Below are 19947 nucleotides of genomic sequence, written 5' to 3' on the forward strand. Positions count from 1 at the left end.
GTTGTACACCATAGGAGACTCCAAAGAATCAGTTCAGACAAGTCACCAAACAACAAAACCTATGACAATAATGCCCTCGTGTGGTAGAAATCAGAATTCCAGAGTTGCTGCACTATTACCCTGTTCTTAAGGAAAAAAAAAAATTACAAGCCATGTAGAGAAACCAGAAATTGTGGCCCACACTGAGAAAAGCAGCCAACAGAAATTCTGAAACTCAGATGCTGGACTTACAGACAAAGACTTCAAAAATGGTATTTGTAGGTAGATTTTCAAAGAACTAAAGGAAACTGGCTGGCATGACAACGATTCAAATAAAGACTATCACTACAGAGATAGAATTTATGAAAACTGGAAGTTCTGGAGTTTAGAAGTACCATGACTGAAGTGGATATTTCACTAGAGGGGCTCCACAGCAGATCTGAACTTGCAGAAGAGAATTTGGCAGAAAGCAAACTTGAATTTCTAGGAAACTAGAAATTACCCAATCTGAAGAAGAGAAAGAACAAGAATGAATAAAAATGAACAGAGCATCAAAGACCTGTGGAATGCCATCAAGCATACCAGTATATGTCTAGTAGAAGTCTTAGAAGGAGAGGAGAGAGAGAAAGAGAGAGAAAAAGTATTTAAATATTGTCCAGAAAGATCTCAAATTTGGTGAAAAACAGTAATCTACATATCCTAGAAGGTCAACAAACTTCACATGGGGGAAGAAGAGACTTCTACAACTACATCCATCAGGATCAAACTGTTGAAAGCCAGCGGGAAAATCTTGAAATCAGCAAGAGAAAAACGACCCATCATGTACAAGAGAACAACAGCATAAAACGCAGCTGACTTTTCAAAAATAGCGGAGGGCAGAGGCAGTAGGATGATACTTTCAAAGTGCTGATGGAAAGAGACCAAGCCTCTTCAGCAAGACTCATTATTTCTGGGATTCCGATATGCTAGATTATTTTTCTCCCGTGCATTTAATTTTTTTCTTCTATTCTGAGGCTTCTAGTCACTAAATAACAGTATTTCTTTATTTTGTCTTTGCCTGTATTATTCCATTCATCCCATCGACTTTATTCATTCCCAATAGTTCTACTTTATTTTTTAAATTACTTCCTGATCCTGCTTCAAGTTAGCAATACCTTATCCATCATTTTTTAAAAAGATTTTATTTATTTATTTGACAGAGAGAGAGCACAAGCAGGGGGAGCAGCAGAGGGAGAGAGAGAAGCAGGCTCCCCCCTGAGCAGGGAGCCCGATGCGGGGCTCGATCCCAGGACCCTGGGATCATGACCTGAGCTGAAGGCAGACGCTTAACGACTGAGCCACCCAGGCACCCCCCTTATCCATCATTTTGAGACCAGAGTGGCATTACCCACGGTTCGGGTGCAGGCAAGTAACAGGATGCTATGCTAATTACACTTTTTCTAGGTGGTTAGAGGGTCTCATATTTACTACCTCATATTTTTCTAATTTATTTTGTTTTATTTCAGGAAGCAAAAACCAAATGTTTTTGTAGCAATTGGATAAATCCAAATACAAAAATCAGTGGTAAAACTTTGTATCCGGATGCCTGGGTGGCTCAGTTGGTTAGGTGTCTGCCTTTAGCTCAGGTCACGATCCCAGGGTCCTGCTTCTCCCTCTGCTTGCCGCTCCCCCTGTGCTCTCTTTCTCTCTGACAAATAAATAAAATCTTAAAAAAAAAAAACAACTTTGTATCTGATTGGCAAAAATATAAAATACTGGTAGAACCTGAGGTTGGAAAAACCATGATAGCAATGATATATACATATATTAGAGTTTATAGAGTGCAAATGGAGCAAAACTTGAGTTTCGTGCTTTAATATGTGGCAAATATACAATTGAGATTCTTCTTTGAACAAGTCTAATTCTGGAACTTTAAATATAGTATACCGGTGATTAAGTCCACAAAGACCTACATACAAGTTAGTGGATCACTCTTTATATTAACAAATGGACACAATGCAAATTCCAGGTAGTAAATCAATGGGTAAGTCTAGTATGGCACTCTGATTGTTAGTGTTGAAGTAACATTAAAATCAATGTACTATATTTATATTTAATCATGTATCAAATCATTAAAATCTGTGGCTAAACAAAAAACTTGAGAGTAAAATCCCAATTAACACTTTGTCTATTAAGTATAAAATTTTTTGAGTGTAAGGGCACCTGGGTGGCTCAGTCAGTTAGGCATCTGACTCTTGATTTCAGCTCAGGTCATGATCTCAGGGTCCTGGGATGGAGCCCTGCATCGGGCTCTGCACACAGTGGGGAGTCTGCTTGAGGATTTTCTCTCTCCCTCTGCACCTTCCCCACTCTCTCATAAATAAAAAATAAATAAGTTTTGGGAGTGTAAAATTTTTTTTATTTTAAGATTTTATTTATTTATTTGTCAGAGAGAGAGAGAGAGCACAAGTAGGCGGAGTGGCAGGCAGAGGGAGAGGGAGAAGCAGACTCCCTGCTGACCAAGGAGGCTGAAGTGGAACTTGATCTCAGAACCCTGAGATCATGACCTTGAGCCAAAGGCAGATGCTCAACCAACTGAGCCATCCATGCGTCCCTGGAGCGTGAAATTTTTCATAGGTAATACTTACAGGAAAAAAACTTGAAAGTTTAAAGAATAATGTCTGTGCCTTTTTATTAAATATTGGTGCTGCTTTTAAGTGAGACCTTCAAAATGCACAGTTGCACCACTCACTCTGAATCACCCCCACACGCTGCCACTTCCGAACCTGCAGTCACCGTTTCCTTGTATCCTACACATACATACCCCTCATTGTGATTTATATTGTGATGTGAGAGTCTAATCTTCTTTTCTTCTCTTATTGTCTCTCCATCAGCCTGCCAGCCAACTCTGGATTCTTCTCCTGAACTTAATGAATGCTAGAGTGCCTTCAGACAGAGCTCACACTTGACTGCACAGCAAAGACTTTCACTGGAACGCAGAACAATGAGTCTGAGGACTGTGGGATGACACTCAGTCCTTTCTCACCCTTCACTCAACATAAGAAAATTCATACAGTAGAGAAACACAAATAGGATGCATACTCGAAGGCCTTTTAGGTGTTGTTCATTGTTTCCCACTCATCAAAACGTCCATGCATTCGAGCAACTCTCTGAAGGTCATGATTGTGGAAATACTTTTTACCAGAGCTTCAAAGTTTATACAACATCAGAAAAAGCACATAGGACCCAAACTACACAAATGTGATGCATGTAACAAGGCCTTTCCATTTTACTCCCTCCCTATTGAACATCAGACAGTTCACACCGGAGAAAAAGCCTTTCTGTGTGATGAATATAGAAGGGACTTTAGCTAATAGGCGACCTTGAAATGACATAAGAGAATTCATACCCCAGGGCAACACTTTGAATGCAATAAATGTATAGATACCTTGGACAAAGTTTCAAAGCTTATTGAACACTGGGCAAGGCCTACTGAACCAACACTAAACAAATGTGATAAATGTGAAAAATGCTTTAAGTTTTACTCACAATCTAATAGACATCAGAGGACTCATAGTGGAGAGAAACCCTTCAAACAATCTATGTGAAAAGATCTTTAGTCAAGGAGTCCTGAGACAGCATTAAAAAATCACACCGGAGAGAAACTTTTTCATTGTCGAGTGTGTGGACATGATTTTAGTTATGATCTTACCCAGCATGAAAGAACTCATACTGGAGAAAAGCCAGAGCGATGTAGCCAGTGCGACAAGGCCTTCAGAACTGCATCTAATTTCAGCAGTCATAAAAGAACTCACTTAGAAGGGAAACCCTTTGTGTTCAGTGTAAAAAAAGCATTTAAAAGAAGGTCATACCTTGTTCAATGTCAGAAAATTCATAGGAAACAGAATTTCTAAAATCATGATAATACTGCCAAGGTCTCTAGGTGCCACATCTTTACTAAACACCAGAGAATTCATCCAGGGAGACTCTATCTATAGCTAAATAGCTTTCCACACTGAATCCTCAACTCTTGTTCATCAGAATTCATACTGAAAAACCCTAGAATATAAAACTCATGTAGGAACTTTAAGAACATACTCAGCAAGGAAACAGCATTTATATGATTACAGATGTATTTTCTATCTTCCTTTGACCATGGTTCTTTGAAATATCCACCATAAACATGAGAAGATTCTCATGTTTTGAGAATCTTCTAGGATTTGAAATAAGCCAAAGCTTTGCCTTTATCATCTTCCCTATATTGAGAGTAGGAAGTGAAGAAGAATACCATAATCAAAAATAATTTACTGAGGTTCTTCATTGAAGATAATAAATTAGATCATGAAAACTCTTTAGGAATAGAGGCAATATGGTAAATGATAAAAAGATTGTGTGGAAAACTGTACACCCAAACCAAGTAGACATAAATAAATGATGTGAACTCTGTTTCTGGGATTAAAACTATTGAAGAAAATTCCTAGGGATGCCTGGGTAGCTCAGGTCATGATCGCAGGGTCCTGGGATCTGCCAGATTCTGGATCCACGCTCAGCGGGGAGTCTGGTCCCTCTCCCTTTGCCCCTCCCCCCACTCGTGCTCTGTCTCTCGCTCTCAAATAAATAAATAAAATATATTTTTATTTATTGCTCTAGGAGCACTTGGGTGGCTCAGTCCGTTAAGCGTCTGCCTTTGGCTTTGGTCATGATCCCGGGGTCCTGGGATCCAGCCCCGCATCAGTCTCCCTGCTCAGCGGGGAGCCAGCTTCTTCCCTTCCCTTGGCTGCTCCCCCTGCTTGTGCTCTCTTGTTCTCTCGGTCAAATAAATAAATAAAATCTAAAAAAAAAAAAATTGCTCTAGTGGGAAGAGTTCACCAGAGCTTTAGGAAGAATGGATTCAGATTCTAGTTCTGTTACAAAGAACTGGGAACCTACACCATGTCACCTAACCTATATATATATATTCTGAAAAGAAAAAAAAGGTAACATCAAGTAATTTTTGCTCTTCCTTCCAAGCACCAGGAGCAAGATCGTAGTATGAAATGTGGAAGAACTATAGAGAAACATCCTTCCAGGTTGGTGGGTAGAATTCTAGGAATCAACTTCAATTTTTCACTGTTTCCAAATCCAGCATCTGGTCATTTCCTCTTCATCCCCTTCCTTCCTCAGTTCCCATATTTAAATCATGCATTTAAAAATTGAGAGCCTCGGGGCGCCTGGGTGGCTCAGTCGTTAAGCATCTGAGTCGATCCCAGGGTCCTGGGATCGAGCCTTGCATTGGGCTTCCTGCTCAGTGGGAAGCCTGCTTCTCCCTCTCCCACGCCCCCTACTTGTGTTCCCTCTCTCACCGTGTCTCTCTCTGTCAAATAAATAAAATCTCTTAAAAAAAAATGAGAGCCTATTTCTTTCAGGTATACACGTTCCTAGCTGCTGAGGATATACCCATCAGTGGACAAGACAGAAAAATTCTACTCCCTCACGGAGTATACATTCTAGTGAGGAAGACAAACCAATTACAAATTTACGGGTAGCCAGAAGGTTGGGAAACATGGATAAATATTTAGCTTGTGACCATGCTACATAATCAGTTAATGCCTATATTTGACAAGGTAGAGGGAGGTCACTCAACGTGAGCCTAACAGGACCACGTGCTACCCTTTTATGCCAGAATGGGGAGAAACTGGTTGGATTAATTTCCAAAGCTGGGTTGGACAATATAGCCACGTGGAATTGGCTGCACATTCTCCAGATTTCTCCAGATTTGAGACTCTGATTACTTCTTCTGAGGGATGGTCAAGGCACGGGTTATCTTGTGAAAGTCAGGGACAAAAATCATCTGAAGTATGCATCCCATATACAAGTAGAGGGACTACTGAAAATGCCAGGTCAATGGCCCATGTTCAGTGCAGTTTTGCAAAGTACACGGAACCACATGTTGCTAATGAGGAATAAGAGTTTAAATATACCACAGAAGCCACTGGGTGTATCATGTATTGTAACATTAATAAATCATTGTATATGTATGTATATATTTACCTGTATTCAGAATTTATGGCCATCATGTAGACCAGCGGCTGATGTCTATACTATGACTGTGGTGGTGGATACACAACCCTGCACATATAACAACGTTGTACAGAACACACACACACACACAGGAAGCACACTAGGGGAATCTGAAAAAGAATGGAGAATTTTATCAATGTTAACATCCTGGTTTTCTTACTATACTATCATTTTGCAAGATGTTACCATTGGGTAAACTGGGCAAATGGTATATGGAATCTCTGCTATTTCTTACAATGGCATGTGAATCTACAATTATCTCAATAAAAATGTCGATTATTTAAAAAAAGACCCAAAAGAAAGTCTTTTTTCCCTGCAGTCTCAGGTTACACCTGCAGAATCACAGACATGTTTGCATCAAGCTTATGATAAAAAAATGTGAAAGGCCCAATGCCTTCATTTTAAAGAGGAGAAAACAGAGATACACCAAGGTTAAGTACCTACCCAAGCTCCTAAAATTTGTTAATGCTAAGCAGCTTGTCACAATTTCTGCCTTTCTGTATTTATAATGGAGCGTTTTGTGGCAACTGCCAAGCCCTCCAACAACTTTGGGATATAGCCCATCAGGACCACAACTGTCTGGCCATGTGATCTTAGAAAAATAATGTTTGAAATTTATAATAAAGTGAGAACGATCATACCAACACTGATGGGATTTCAAGATGCGGGTGGGTGGCGGGAGACTCTTAAAAGAACGCCTCTTTACTGGCAGGTAAAATGCCAGACCCTCGAGCTGAAGGCTTCCTATAAAAAGACATGAAAGGTACAGTCCTTGTTCTAGGAATAAAGCCTAGAAAGAGAGAATTATATATATATATACACCTCAGAAGCATGGAGTGTGAGAAATATGTGGGTGTAGGGGACTGGTGGTTGATGAGTCTGCCAAGTAAACTGGGGCCAGATGCAAAGTTAGGCATTTGAACGCTGCTCAGGATTCTACCCTGGAGGATCATGCCAAAGAGCCTAGTCTTTCAGCTGGGAGGCTGAAGCCCCATGGGGCCCCTCACCGCTAGGAGGCCTTCGGGCAAATTGCCTTTCTCAGAATCCTCCCTTTCCTCAATCTCCAAAATAACAATAATGTCCGTAGAGGACAACTGTGTCAGTAAATGAGATCACGGGCTTGGAAGTGCTTAGCACCTGACGGGTTCACAGGATTTCCCCCAGCAAATTGATGACCTTACAGTTCTGGAGGCCGCAAGTCTGAGATGGCTCTTATGGGGCGAAACTCAAGGTACTGGCAAGACTGCATTCCTTCTGCAGGCTCGAAGGAGGACCCGTTTCCTCATCCTGCCTTAGCTCTTGACCCCCCTTTCATCACCTGATGCACCTGCCTCCTTCTTCCAAGGAGGATTTTGATTGTATCAGCTCCACCTGGACATTCCAGGATATTCTTACACCATCACGCACTTAAGTCACCTAACTGCTTCTCTTCTCCTCTCAGCTGCCCCTGGTGAGGGGCACCAGGTGAGTTTCCCCATCTCAAAGATTCAAGTGGGAAGTGCACAAGCGTCACAAGCCCTCCTGTGGTGTGTGTTATATGATATCATGATTGGGGTACACAGGAGGCATGAATAAAGAGCACTTGGGAATTTTCAGCCTAAACCTTGACAGACACCCTTGCATTCCCTACTCCTTGTTCCAACCATACTCAGGACCAAAACTGCTGAGAGCTCTGCAGGCAGTTAATGGCCTTGATTGGGAAATGGAAAGCTTCTGGGTGCGATGACCTGGGCTCTACATAAGCAGGGTCAGCTGCGTGCTGGACTTGCCGGCCGTGTTGGGGCTGACCTCTCTGAGAGGGTGAGTTTGTGCGGTTCCACTGGGATGCGGAGGGGGTGTTGTTCAGGGTAGAGCTGGGAAGCAGGGCCACACGCTTTGGAACATGGGCAGAGGCCCTATATACCCCCGAATCCCAGTTGCTGCTGCAGCATCACATGTGGGCTCCTTGTAGGGTCCAGGAGAAGAGGAAACTGCAGGTCAAGGTTGGGAGGCTGGGGTGTATTCCTGGTTTCCTCTGTGTAGTCGAGGTGGTAGTGATTTGGGGTGGGGATGGAGGTTGGGCTGCCTGGTTTCACATACTTCTGCCCTCAATTTGAAGGTGTGACTTCTCTGGAGTCTGCTTTCTCCTGAGAAGAGGAAGAGGAGGAGGAGAAAAATGGCCCTTTCATTTCTAAAGGTGATATCACAGGTGAATCGCTTCTCATTTCCCTCCTAAATTATGAATTTATAGGGCCTAAAAACATTTTGCTAGTTGGGGCTATAGGGAGAATCTGTTCCAGACCTCGACCCTAGCTTCTGGTGGTTTTCTGGAATCTTGGGCGTTCCTCGGCTTGTAGATGCATCCCTTCAGTCTCTGCCTTTATCTTTACCTTGTGGTCTCCCTGGGTCGTCTCCTCATTGTTCTGTGTCTGGGTTCAAATTTCTCCTCTGTGCATGCATGTCTGTCTCTGGATCCAAATTTCCCCTTTTGTATTGGATTAAGGCCCATCTTAATCTCATTTTAATTTGATTACTTCTGTAAAAACCTTATTTTCAAATAAGGTCACATTCTGAGGCACTGGGGATTAGGACTTCAATATAACTTTTTTGGGGAACTGTTAGGAATCCATAACAGACAGATATACAAAATTATCAAACTGATTTCTTCTGGGAGAGAAGTTTTCATTTGTCTTGTGGTTACTGGTCATTCAACTTTTCAAATCCAAATTGATAACGGCCTTTGTTTTTGAAGGATATCTTTACTGGGTATAGAACTCTAGGTGTGTGACCTCAACTAAATGCTCAGTCACCCTGTTCTCCCTGGGCACTGGAGTAGTCTGGAATCCTACATTCCTACCAAAGAAAGTAGGATTTCTTTTTTTTCTTTTTAAAGATTTTTTATTTATTTATTTGACAGAGAAAGACACAGCGAGAGAGGGAACACAAGCAGGGGGAGTGGGAGAGGGAGAAGCAGGCTTCCCCCCGAGCAGAGAGCCCGATGCAGGGCTCGATCCCAGGACCCTGGGCTCATGATCTGAGCCAAAGGCAGATGCTTAATGACTGAGCCACCCAGGCGCCCCAAAAGTAGGATTTCTTAGTGACCTCTGAAGCTTCTGACTCTGTATCCCAAGAGCTGTTCTCTCAAGTCTGGCCCTGTGCAAGCACACTTCCAATGTCAGCCAAGGGCCCAAGGGAAATTCTCCTACAGGTGCTCAGGGCACCTTCTCTAGCATGCTGCCCTCCCAACCCCAGCTGTGTTGGAAAGAAGCTCCAAACTCTGATATCCTCTCCCTCCATCCAGCAAGACCACTGCTTGGCTTCTATGTCCCTGCACTGTGGCTCCAAAAATGCCATCGAGGAGAATGCCAGGATAACATGCTTTTCTTCTGTCAAGGGTCACAGCCTTGGATAGTGTGTAAGAATAGTGGCTTATCTATTTATCTAGCTTTTTAGTTCTTTGACAGTGAGAGGGCAACTCGAAGCAACTACTCCATCATGGCTAGAATCAAAAGTGCTCTCTCCTTTAAAGCACAGCTCAAATTGACTCCATTTTTGCAGGTATCCCTCGATGCCACAACTCATAATCGCAGTCTTTATCAAGCCACACTGCATGGCACTGAATGAGTGATTGTATTAATCAGGGTTCTCCAACAGGAGATCTATATGACTTATTATATAACTCATGTGATTATGAAGGCTGAGAAGTCCCCAGATCTGTAGTAGGCAAGCTGGAGATGCGGGACAGCTAATGGTGTAGTTCTAGCCCAAGTAAGAAAGCCCGAGAACCAGGAAAATCAATGGTATAAGTTGCAGTCTGAAATCCAGCAGGCTTGAGACTCAAGACTCAGTTTAAGACTGAAGGCAGGCAAAGACCGATGTTCCAGCCCAAGAGTTAGGATGAGCAGTATCCTCACTGTTCACCTCGGTGCGATTCTGAGGCTTCAGTCATAATCCCACAGATGGCAACCTCACCTCACTGACTCCTCTGCCAAGCACACCAAATGTATTTCTTTAGTTGTTCTTTTTTTTCATGAGGATAGGCAAATTTGCCTCCCCCAAACTCTACAAGGACAAAGTAGATTTCTTAGTTTCCACTTTCCATTATAGCTTTTGGCCACACGTTCTTCTACATCCTTGTATACTGTCTGTCTCCCTCTTATGCCCAACTTCAAAGATACCAACCAAGAGCCACATGGAAGTATAAATAAAGTATATAATTTTATTTCAGGAGTCCATGAAATTGAGAGATGTGGCTGTGATCTTTTCTCTGGAGCAGTGGGCTTCTCTGAGCTCTGAAGAGAGACAATTGTATAAGGATGTGATGCTGGAGAACTGTGATTACCTTGTGTCTTTGGGTAAGGAGATCTTTCCCTGTTAGTTTAAAACTGCCCGTGGTAGAAGTTTTTCCTTCTGTGTGCATATCTGCAAAGCCCCTGAGAATCCTTGATTGAATTTCAACTTGACATTCCTCAGCAAAGGACTGGTGCTGCGTGATGCTAGCTGTGTGATCCTATTCTCCACCATCTTCCAGAGCATTGAACTTCCCTTAAAAGCCGTGCTTCTCGGGCTATTGTATGCCTAAGAAACCTCTGGGGAAAGGCTAAAAATGTAGATGGTCTTTTCTAAAAAAGAATACAAACAGTACTTTGGAGGTTGCTGAGAGTTTTTTTGAAGGTGGTAATGAGATCCCTTATCACCAAAAGTGTGCATTTAAATTCTGTAATAATCACAGCATGATCAAGGTCATTTATCTCTCTTAGGACACTGGACTTATAAGGCAGAAGTGATATCCGCTTTGAGGCAAGGGAAGGACCTCTGGATGGTGGAGAAAGAGGTTACAAGTGCTCCGTGCCCAGGTAACTGACCAGTACCAAGCAGGTGGAAGCCATTACAGCTCATACCCAACTGGCCTGAGTAACCTGGACACCTGAGGTGACAGGGAAGAACTCTTCCACAGGCTTCCAAGGAACTCTTGCTCCCGCCCCCACCCCCCCACATATTCATCACTCTCCCTGAATTCCGTTTGTCATACCTCCAGTCTTAGGACACTAAATGGTGTGCGGGTAAAATCATGAAGCTTAAGTTACCACATGAAGAGTCGGAAGGATGAAGAGCTGAGCTGGTCAAGTAATTTATTTGAATGGCTTAGCTCAGGAAAGTGTCATGAAAAGCCCCTTTTCTCCCCAGAAAGAATTCAGGAGGATTTTTTTTCTCTCTCTCTAGATTAAGATAATAGGTTAATCAGATGTACCATAACCAGAAAAACAATCAAATTCGCCTTCTGATGGAGGGTGAGGAAACCCCCTTCAGTACAGAAAGCAGAAACTTCCAGAAAGCAAGATCATCTAGGGATTTCAGAGAAACGGGCTTAGGTTTCAGGGCACAATATAGAAGGAAGCTCACTAACAGGCTCCTGAAAGTCAAGGGACAGAAAGTTAAAAGCTGGGACAGATGATGAGGATTTGGCTTGGGACATGATTAGGTCCTAAGAGTGGAATAAAATCCCCAAATGCATATAAGCTGTTGTTGACATTTTCGAAAAAGGGCCTGGAACCCAGGAAGAAATTCAAAGCTTTTATAAGATTGTTCCCAAGAATTCCAAGTAACACTGGGCCTTCTTATTCTTAAAAAAATATAATGACCTGGCCCAAACTCCTCTCCCACCCCAAACTAGTTCATCTATCCACAGCAGTCCTCTCTGAACTCTGATTCCATTGATGTATTTGTCTTTCTTCCTTACTTTTTCATGCTTTGTGCACTTCTGCATATTTTTCTATCAAGTTGTAGTCCCTTTTGATTTACTCCAGTAGTTCCTATTCTCTCCACTGCCTTGTTTTAGAAAACCTGTTTGCTTTGTTTTGCTTTTACCACTTACACACACACACACACACACACACCCCTATTTAAAACAGTTTAGACTGTTTATGGCTGGCAATCAGGTAGAGAATTCAATCACATTGTTCACTTTATAGCCGATGATCACTGTTGCTGTATTCAAGAATCCTCCATTATTTTGCATTTCCTTCCTCTGTAGCCCGTGATCTTTCTTCTCCCTACCCACAGCCAGTCTGCTGTATTTCCTATGCTAAATATGCACGTATTAGGTATAAAATACATGGTTTCAAATATAAATGCACTTTAATTTAAATGGCATGCTGTGAAAAATCTCTTACCTTTCCATTTGTCTCTATGAGGTCTTTACAAGTTATACATACACATATACGTGTGTCTTTTGTATGCAATATAGTGTTTTATAGTATGTGTCCACCATATTTAACTTAGGAATCTTTCCCCTAGCAATGGGTAAGTCTCTACAACCCTTTCTGACCATATTTTATCAGATTTATCCCTGAGTATTTAACCTTTTTGATGCTATTGTAAATAGTATTGGTTTATCTTTTTAAATATGGATTTTATTGAAATTATATGATCAAAGAAACACATATGCATAACCCAAAGAATCAAACAATACTCTTAGGCTGACTGTCTTCTGCTTTTTCTCTACCTACCCCTGATTTATTCTTCCCAGAGAAACCACTTAACTTCAATAAGAAACAGCTTAGAGGGACACCTGGTTGGCCCAGTCAGTGGAGCATGAGACTCTTGATCTTGGGGTCATGAGATTGAGCCCCACATTGGGTACAGAGATTATTTTTAAAAAGTCTTAAAAAAGAAAAACAGCTGAGAGTGAGCTCTTTTTTTTTAAAATAATCTATTTTTACTGTTTTTTCCTTATCTAGTTTAGATCTTGATTGACTCCACCCATTATACATATGTTCTTCTCCTATCCCCACAACATGCCGTATAATCATTTCTTGTTACATTGGTATTCAGTGTTTATACAACTGTGACTGACTTTATACGACTAGTATCCTTCACAGTTGAGGCAAGCAGTCTTGAACAACTTATAATTTCTTCTGGGGTTCATAACTCCAAGTTTTTTCAGTTCTTATCTATAGGTCCTTGATCCATCTCCCAAATCACTGGAAAAGCTAAAAAGCCTGTTACACTACATACATCAGGTGTCTAACAATTCTTTGTGAGCCCTCTCTCCTGGACTCTCCACTTATAGACACTTTCTGTTGACTTCATGCAATTCTCTCCACCCATCTCCCTCTTCAACATCGCTGTATTACTTTTTTAACAGCTTTATGGCCACTCTTCAAGTAACAAAACAACTTTTCCCCTCAACAACAGATAGCATCTCTCCTCTTGGCACTTTATAAGATAAGGACATCCCTTCCTTACCACTTATCTTCTCCCCACCTCACCCTTAAAACACTGTCATTCATCAAGCTTATTTTTACATTATCATCCCTGGTAACATTTACATCCTATTCTGTAACAATAACCATACTCCCTTCAAAGATAAAAACCATAAATAGCATTTACATCATTATGGTTATTTAAAAGTTTTTCATTGAATAGCCAGGTCCCCTGCTAGGATTGCATGTCCTTGTCTTTGGCTTCAAAATGAAAGTCTACTGGAAATGAAGTCTACTTTCTTACAGCATATTTAAGTAGGGTTCACTTTTTTTCTACTTTTACCATCTATTCAAAATACTGCAGAATTTTTATTTCTACTTGGAGGATGCCTTTCTTATAGTTTTAGTGAGTTCTCTTTTTGCCTAGGGTGAGAAACCTGCATTGCCTTTGCATCTTTGTCAAAAAATCAGTTGTCTATATACGTGTTCATGGTATGCTTTTACTACCCTTCTCACGGCTGTAGAATGTGCAGTTAGATCACCTCTTTTCTTTTTGTAAAAAATATTAAGTAATCTCTACACCTAGGGCTTGAACTCACAACCCCAAGATCAACAGTCACACAGTCCTCCGACTGAGCCAATCAGGCGCTCCTTCTTTTTGTTTTACTGTTTTTGTCTGTATTGGTTTCTTATTTTCTAGCTCATTGATTTCTTCTTTTATTATTATTATTATTATTATTATTATTTCCTCTGCTTTGGTTTAATTTGCTCTTTTAAAAATTTTCTTAAGGTGGAAGCTGAAGCCATGTATTTGAGACCTTCTTCTAATATAGGCACTTAGTCCTGTGAATTTTACCCAAATACTGCTTTAGTGGCATCTCACAAATTCTTATATATTATGTCTTCATTTTCCTTCAGTTCAAATACTTCTTAATTTCTCTTTTCATTTGTTTGAATAGTTAGAAACATATTATTTAGTTTGAAAGTACTGGGGAATTTTGCAGGCATTTTTCTGCTAAGTTCTAATTTAATTCTATTGTAGTAAGAGAACGTACTTTGCATAGCCTGAGTCTTTTTTAAGTCTGTCGAGACTTGTTTTTACGGCCAGAATGTGGTCCAACTTGGGAAATGTTTCCTTGTGCACTTGAGAATGTATATTCTGTTGAGTGGAGTGTTCCGTAAACAGCAATCAGATCTAGCTGGTTGATAGTGTTGTTCAAGGCTATCATATATTTGCTGGTATTCTGCCTACATCTTTAATCAATTATTGAGACAGGGTATTGAAATCTCTGTAATTGTGAGTTTGTCTACTTCTCCTTGATATTCTTTTTGCGTCCTGTATTTTGAAGCTCTGTAGGTACATAAACATTTAAGGTGGCTTTACTCTTCATTGATTACTTTATCATTATGAAATATGTTTATTCCTGGACATTTTTATCGCTCTGAGATGGGTTTTGTCTGCTATTAGTATAGCCAGCCACTCAAGCTTTCTTTTGACTGGTAGCATGGTGTACATGTTTTCCATCCTTTTCCTTTTAACCTATTTGTGTCTTAAAGTATTTAAAGTGAATTTCTTTAGAGAATATATAATTTGGTTTTGCTTATCCAACTTGGTCATCTCTACCTTTTTAATTGAGGTATTTATACCAGTAGCTTTCAATGGTGGGGGAGGGGAAGATTTTGTACCCTCATGATATTTGGCAAAGTCTGGTGACATTTTTGGTGGTCACAATTGGGGATGGGAGTATGCTACTGGCATTTAGGGGGTAGAGGCCAGAAATGCTATTAAATATCCTATGTGCTCAAGACAGCCCGTACAACAAGAATTATCTGGTATAAATTGTCAGTAATGCCCAGATTGAGAAACCTGGTTTATTGCCATTTATAGTTTTGTTCTTTTTTTAAGATTTATTTAGTAGCGAGCAAGCGTGTGTGCACACATACTGGGGGTGGGGGTGGGGAGGAGCAGAGGGAGAGGGAGACAGAATCCCAAGCAGACTCCCCATTGAGCTCAGAGCCCAACATGGGCCTTGATCTCACAACCCTGAGATCATGACCTCAGCTGAAATCAAGTCAGATGCTTGACCAACTGAGCCACCCAGGCGCCCCAGTTGCTATTTACATTTAAAGTGATTATTATTTAAAAAAACTTGTTTAAAGATTTTATTTATTGGAGAGAGAGAAAGAGCAGGGGGAGAGAGAGAAAGAGTAGGTGGTAGGGGCAGAGGAAGAGGGAGTAGCAGACTCCCCAGCTGAGCAGCGAGCCCAATGCAGGATTGGATCCCAGGACCCTGGGATCATGACCTGAACCAAAGGCAGACGCTTGACTGACTGAGCCACCCAGGTGCCCCATTTAATGTGATTATTGATATGGTTAGGTTTGAACATCTTGTTATTGATTTGTCACTTCTGTTCTTTATTCCCCTTTGTCCCCTTTATTGCCCTCTTTTGAATTGAGTTTTTTTTTTTTTTTTTTTAGAATTCTACTTTATCTTGTTTGTTGGCCTATTAGCTATAACTCTTTGTTTTATGTTAGTGGTTGCATTAGGGTTTGAGTTTATGGTATCCATCTTTAATACAACAGTTCTACTTCCATTTATCTCCACCCAGCATTTATGCTGTTGTGCTGCATTTTACTTTTTTGTCTGTTATAAGCCCCACAATACACTGTTGTTTGTGTTAATCAGCCAAACTCTTTTAGAGAGACACAAGTAATAATTTTAAAAACCTTACATATTTACCATGTAGTTACAATTTTTGATGTTCTTCATTCCTTTGTGTAGATCCAAATTTCCACCTGGTAGACTTTTCCTTAACATTTTTAATTTTAAACTTTTTTTTTTTTTAAGATTTTATTTATTTATTTGACAGTGAGAGAAGGAACACAAGCAGGGGAAGTGGGAGAGGGAGAAGCAGGCTTCCCGCAGAGCAGATTGATGTGGAGCTCAATCCCAGGACCCTGGGATCATGACCTGAGCCGAAGGCAGATGCTTAATGACTGAGCCACCCAGGCGCCCCTTAAATTTAAATTTTTAAATTAACTTGTGTAGTTCTGCTAGATATGAATTCTTTCAGCTTCTGTATTTCTGGAATTTTTGTTTCTTTTTTGTCTTCATTTTTGAAAGGTTTTTCCTGGGCATAAGAATTCTGGTTGATAGGGTTTGTTTGTTTTTCCGTGTGTGTGTGTGTGTGTGTGTGTGTGTGTGTGTGTGTATAACTTTTTTTTTTTTGAAGTGTTCCCAGTGGGAAGTCTGATGTCCTCCTTATCTTTGTTCAATGTGCAGAACGTCTTTTTTTATCCTTTATTTAAAAAAGAGTTTTCTCTTTATTGCCGATTTTGAGGCGTTTGATTATCATGTGCCTTGGTGCACTTCTCTTCATGTTTCTTGTGTTGGGGTTTGTGGGGCTTCTTGGATCTGTGGGTTTATAGTTTTCATTGTGTTTAAGTTTTGGGCCATTATTCCTTTAAAATTTTTTTTTCTTGTCTTTCCTTCTCCTTTCTCCCAGAGATTGCAGCTGCCCATGCACTAAAGCCATCTGAAGTTTGGCAAATCCTCTAAACTTATTTCTTTTTTTCCTCTTGACTTTTGTTAATAGATGGTGATACTTCTCTTAATCCTCCTATTCCAATTTCTGAGTTCTACATTCCATTTCTCCAGCCCTTTCTCCTCTGAGTTCTCCAACGAGGATCTTCATGTTATTGCTTTGCCTTTGGTTGGGTAATTTTGGTTTTGTATAATTTTGCTATAAATGTGAACTATTAAATTTATTTAAACATATCTTCAAACCAATTATTTCTACTTTGTTCTTTTTAATTACCACTTGATTCTGTCTTATAACAACATTTATCTTTTAGAAAACATTACTCATCTATTTTAAACTATTCCTCTGTATCCATACATTTTCAATCACTTCAGTAGCCTCTCAAGATCTAGGATGAGGAGGATAACAGAAACCCATGCTAGTTCTGTCTTATCAATGGTATAACATTTTGAATTTATTAACCTCTATAATACTTCCTATATTCTATAGAAATACTCAAATTTTTTTCCTAGCAATTAACCAGTCTTAATTTAGATTTCTTTATTATAAAAAGTTAGAACTTATAACCCCACAGTTTGACAAAAAAAGGTAAGTTTGACAGAGTGGGGGGTTATAAAATACAATGATGTGCTCACGCAGTATAAAACTTGAGTGTGGTGTGTGTGTATATATCAAAAATTGGGACTCCCTTTGATGACTCTATGCCTAGAATATATTTCAAAATATAATCAAGATGTATATTATAAGCTATTCTTGGTGTTTTTAGCAATAACCGAAATACAACTCAAATATCTAAGTAGAACACTGGCCCAATCAATAACGACCCTGTCACATAGTAAAATACATAATATATAAAATATACATATCAGTTTTACTGATATATGTAAATATACACACTGATATATATCAGTAAAATTGATAAACCAGATTTATATTTACTCAAAGACCCCTAATTTTGTTGTTCAACGGAAAACATTTAAAGTATAATCACTTTCACAAGTTGCTAGATCTATACAGAGCTATTTTAAAGAACCTTAAGGAAAATCAACCTTTGGTCCCTGCTTAGAATTTCATGTGATTCTCTTTAGATCCTTTAAGCTTTTCTGTTTTGGTAATTACAATTTTAACTACTTTTTTTTTTAAGTCACAAATATAAGTATTTCAAGTTTACAGAAATTTTTCATGGGCCACATGTGGATCACTTAAATTCTTGTACTTGGAGAACACGTCTCTCATTCCTCCACCCCCACTTCCCATCCTACCTCTCTGAAGTTCCCAGTCACTGAGATGTGCTCTCCTCCTGTACCCCACTTACTAATGATCTTGATGTTTGTTGTAATGCCTGGATTTAATTTTATTTTCCTCCTATTGTTTTCCTACTAGCATGTCAGCCAGCACTGGTGAATTATCATGCCCTTAATGAATCTGAGAATATTGTCAGACAAAGCTCTCACCATGCTAAATATAAAAAAAATTGTACTTATGTCCAGTGTTATGAATGTGAGGACTGCAGCATGTCCTTCAACCATATCTCCCATCTTACTGGACATCAGAGAACTCACAAGGTAGAGAAAGCCCACAGACAGGGTCAAAACACAAAGACCTTCAGGCATTGCTCATCATTTACAACACTCCAAAGAATTTATATTCTAGATCAATACTTGGAGTGTAACCAATGTGGCAAAACCTTTAACAGCACTTCCAAGTTTATTCAACACCAGAACGTGCACAGTGGACTGAAGCCATACAGATGTGGCATGTGTCAGAAGGCCTTCAGGTTTCTCTCCACCTTTAAGACCCACCAGAGATTTCACATCGGCGAGAGACCGAACCTGATTCTCCATCACAAACCTCCCACTCAAAAGAAACGCTTTACCTGTAAGTCTTGTGGAAGGGCCTTTGACAGTTTCTCAGAAAAAATGCAAGACCAAAAAAATTCATATTAGAAAGAAATATTACACGTGTAATTATTGTAAAAAGGACTTCAGTCCATACTCGAAATTTATCCTACATCAAAGAGTTCATACTGAACAGAGGCTGTACAAATGTAATGACTGTGAGAAATCCTACAAAAGCAGCTCAAACCTCAAAAAACATCAGAAAATTCATACTGGAGAGGGGCCCTTTTCATGCAATGAATGTAAAAAGACCTTTACCCAGCACATAGATCTTCAACGTCATCAACACATCCATACTGGAAAGAAACACTACATGTGCAGCAGTTGTAAAAAGACCTTTGTCCGTTTCTCAGATCTAACTCAACATCGAAGAACTCATACCGGAGAGAGGCCATACCAGTGTAATGTTTGTAAAAAAACCTTTAAATATCACTCAAACCTTACTAAACATCAGAAAATTCATTCTGAAGAGAAGTCTTTTACGTGTGATGAATGCCAAAAGACCTTTCACTATTGCTCAGACTTTCATCGACATAAAAACATTCACACCAAAGAGAAACTCTATAAATGTAATGAATGTCAGAAGGTTTTTAACAATAATTCAAATCTTCATAAACACAAAATCCATACCGGGGAGAAACCTTTTGTATGTAATCAATGTGGAAAAGCTTTTAGCTTAAACTCAAAACGTACTCGACATCAGAAAACTCATGATAGAAAGAAACCCTAAAAATACAGAAAATGCAGGAAGGCATTTAGAAAGCACTTACCTTTGGGTTCAATTTCCAATTCTAACAAAAGAGATCAATGTGGAAATTTAGTCAAAGCCCAATTCTGTGTAAAATATTTGAGGAACAGAAATATGTATATGGTGAAGAAACAGGGAGATGTGATTAGAAATGTACTTTATATATTGCACTGACTTGATTCTTTGAGCAAAAATGGCTAAATGTGTTCAACCAGAACTTGAAATTGGATAAGGCTGTTCCTATCATGAGAAGTAGGCTAAGAGATGGAGCGAAAAGGACATCTATTTTGTTGTCTGTTCATATTCTATTTTCACTGGATGAATAAAAAGCATATTTTCAATGGAGGCAGCTGTCTAATTTGTAGGGAGATGAGGCAACGTGAATCTAAGCATAAATACGGAAAACAAAAGGCTTCTCTTTGGAATCACAACTATCAGAAAAGAAGAAACTTTGCCAGGGGACAGTGAAAAATGAAAAGCTAATCATGATTAAAGAAGCTAAAGGATAGAGAGTTAAGAGGGTAGACATGAGAAATCTAAAGGTCACTGGTTGCGG

The 19947-nt window shown here is 39.8% G+C and overlaps 1 protein-coding gene across 1 annotated transcript; it reads left to right on the forward strand.

The window, feature by feature from the left end:
- The first annotated feature begins 8173 nt into the window (after nt 1–8173).
- LOC148163610 (uncharacterized) lies at nt 8174–19373 on the forward strand. The gene is given in 6 exon segments (XM_088026282.1): nt 8174–8206; nt 10229–10352; nt 10758–10853; nt 11117–11119; nt 18129–18682; nt 18684–19373. Coding segments are annotated over 6 exon segments (1500 nt in total).
- Nucleotides 19374–19947: the final 574 nt, after the last annotated feature.

Source organism: Eumetopias jubatus, unplaced genomic scaffold (genome assembly GCF_037043125.1).
Source record: "Eumetopias jubatus isolate StellerSeaLion01/CBP00866 unplaced genomic scaffold, mEumJub1_p1.0 scaffold_9, whole genome shotgun sequence".
Classification (NCBI taxonomy): domain Eukaryota; kingdom Metazoa; phylum Chordata; class Mammalia; order Carnivora; family Otariidae; genus Eumetopias; species Eumetopias jubatus.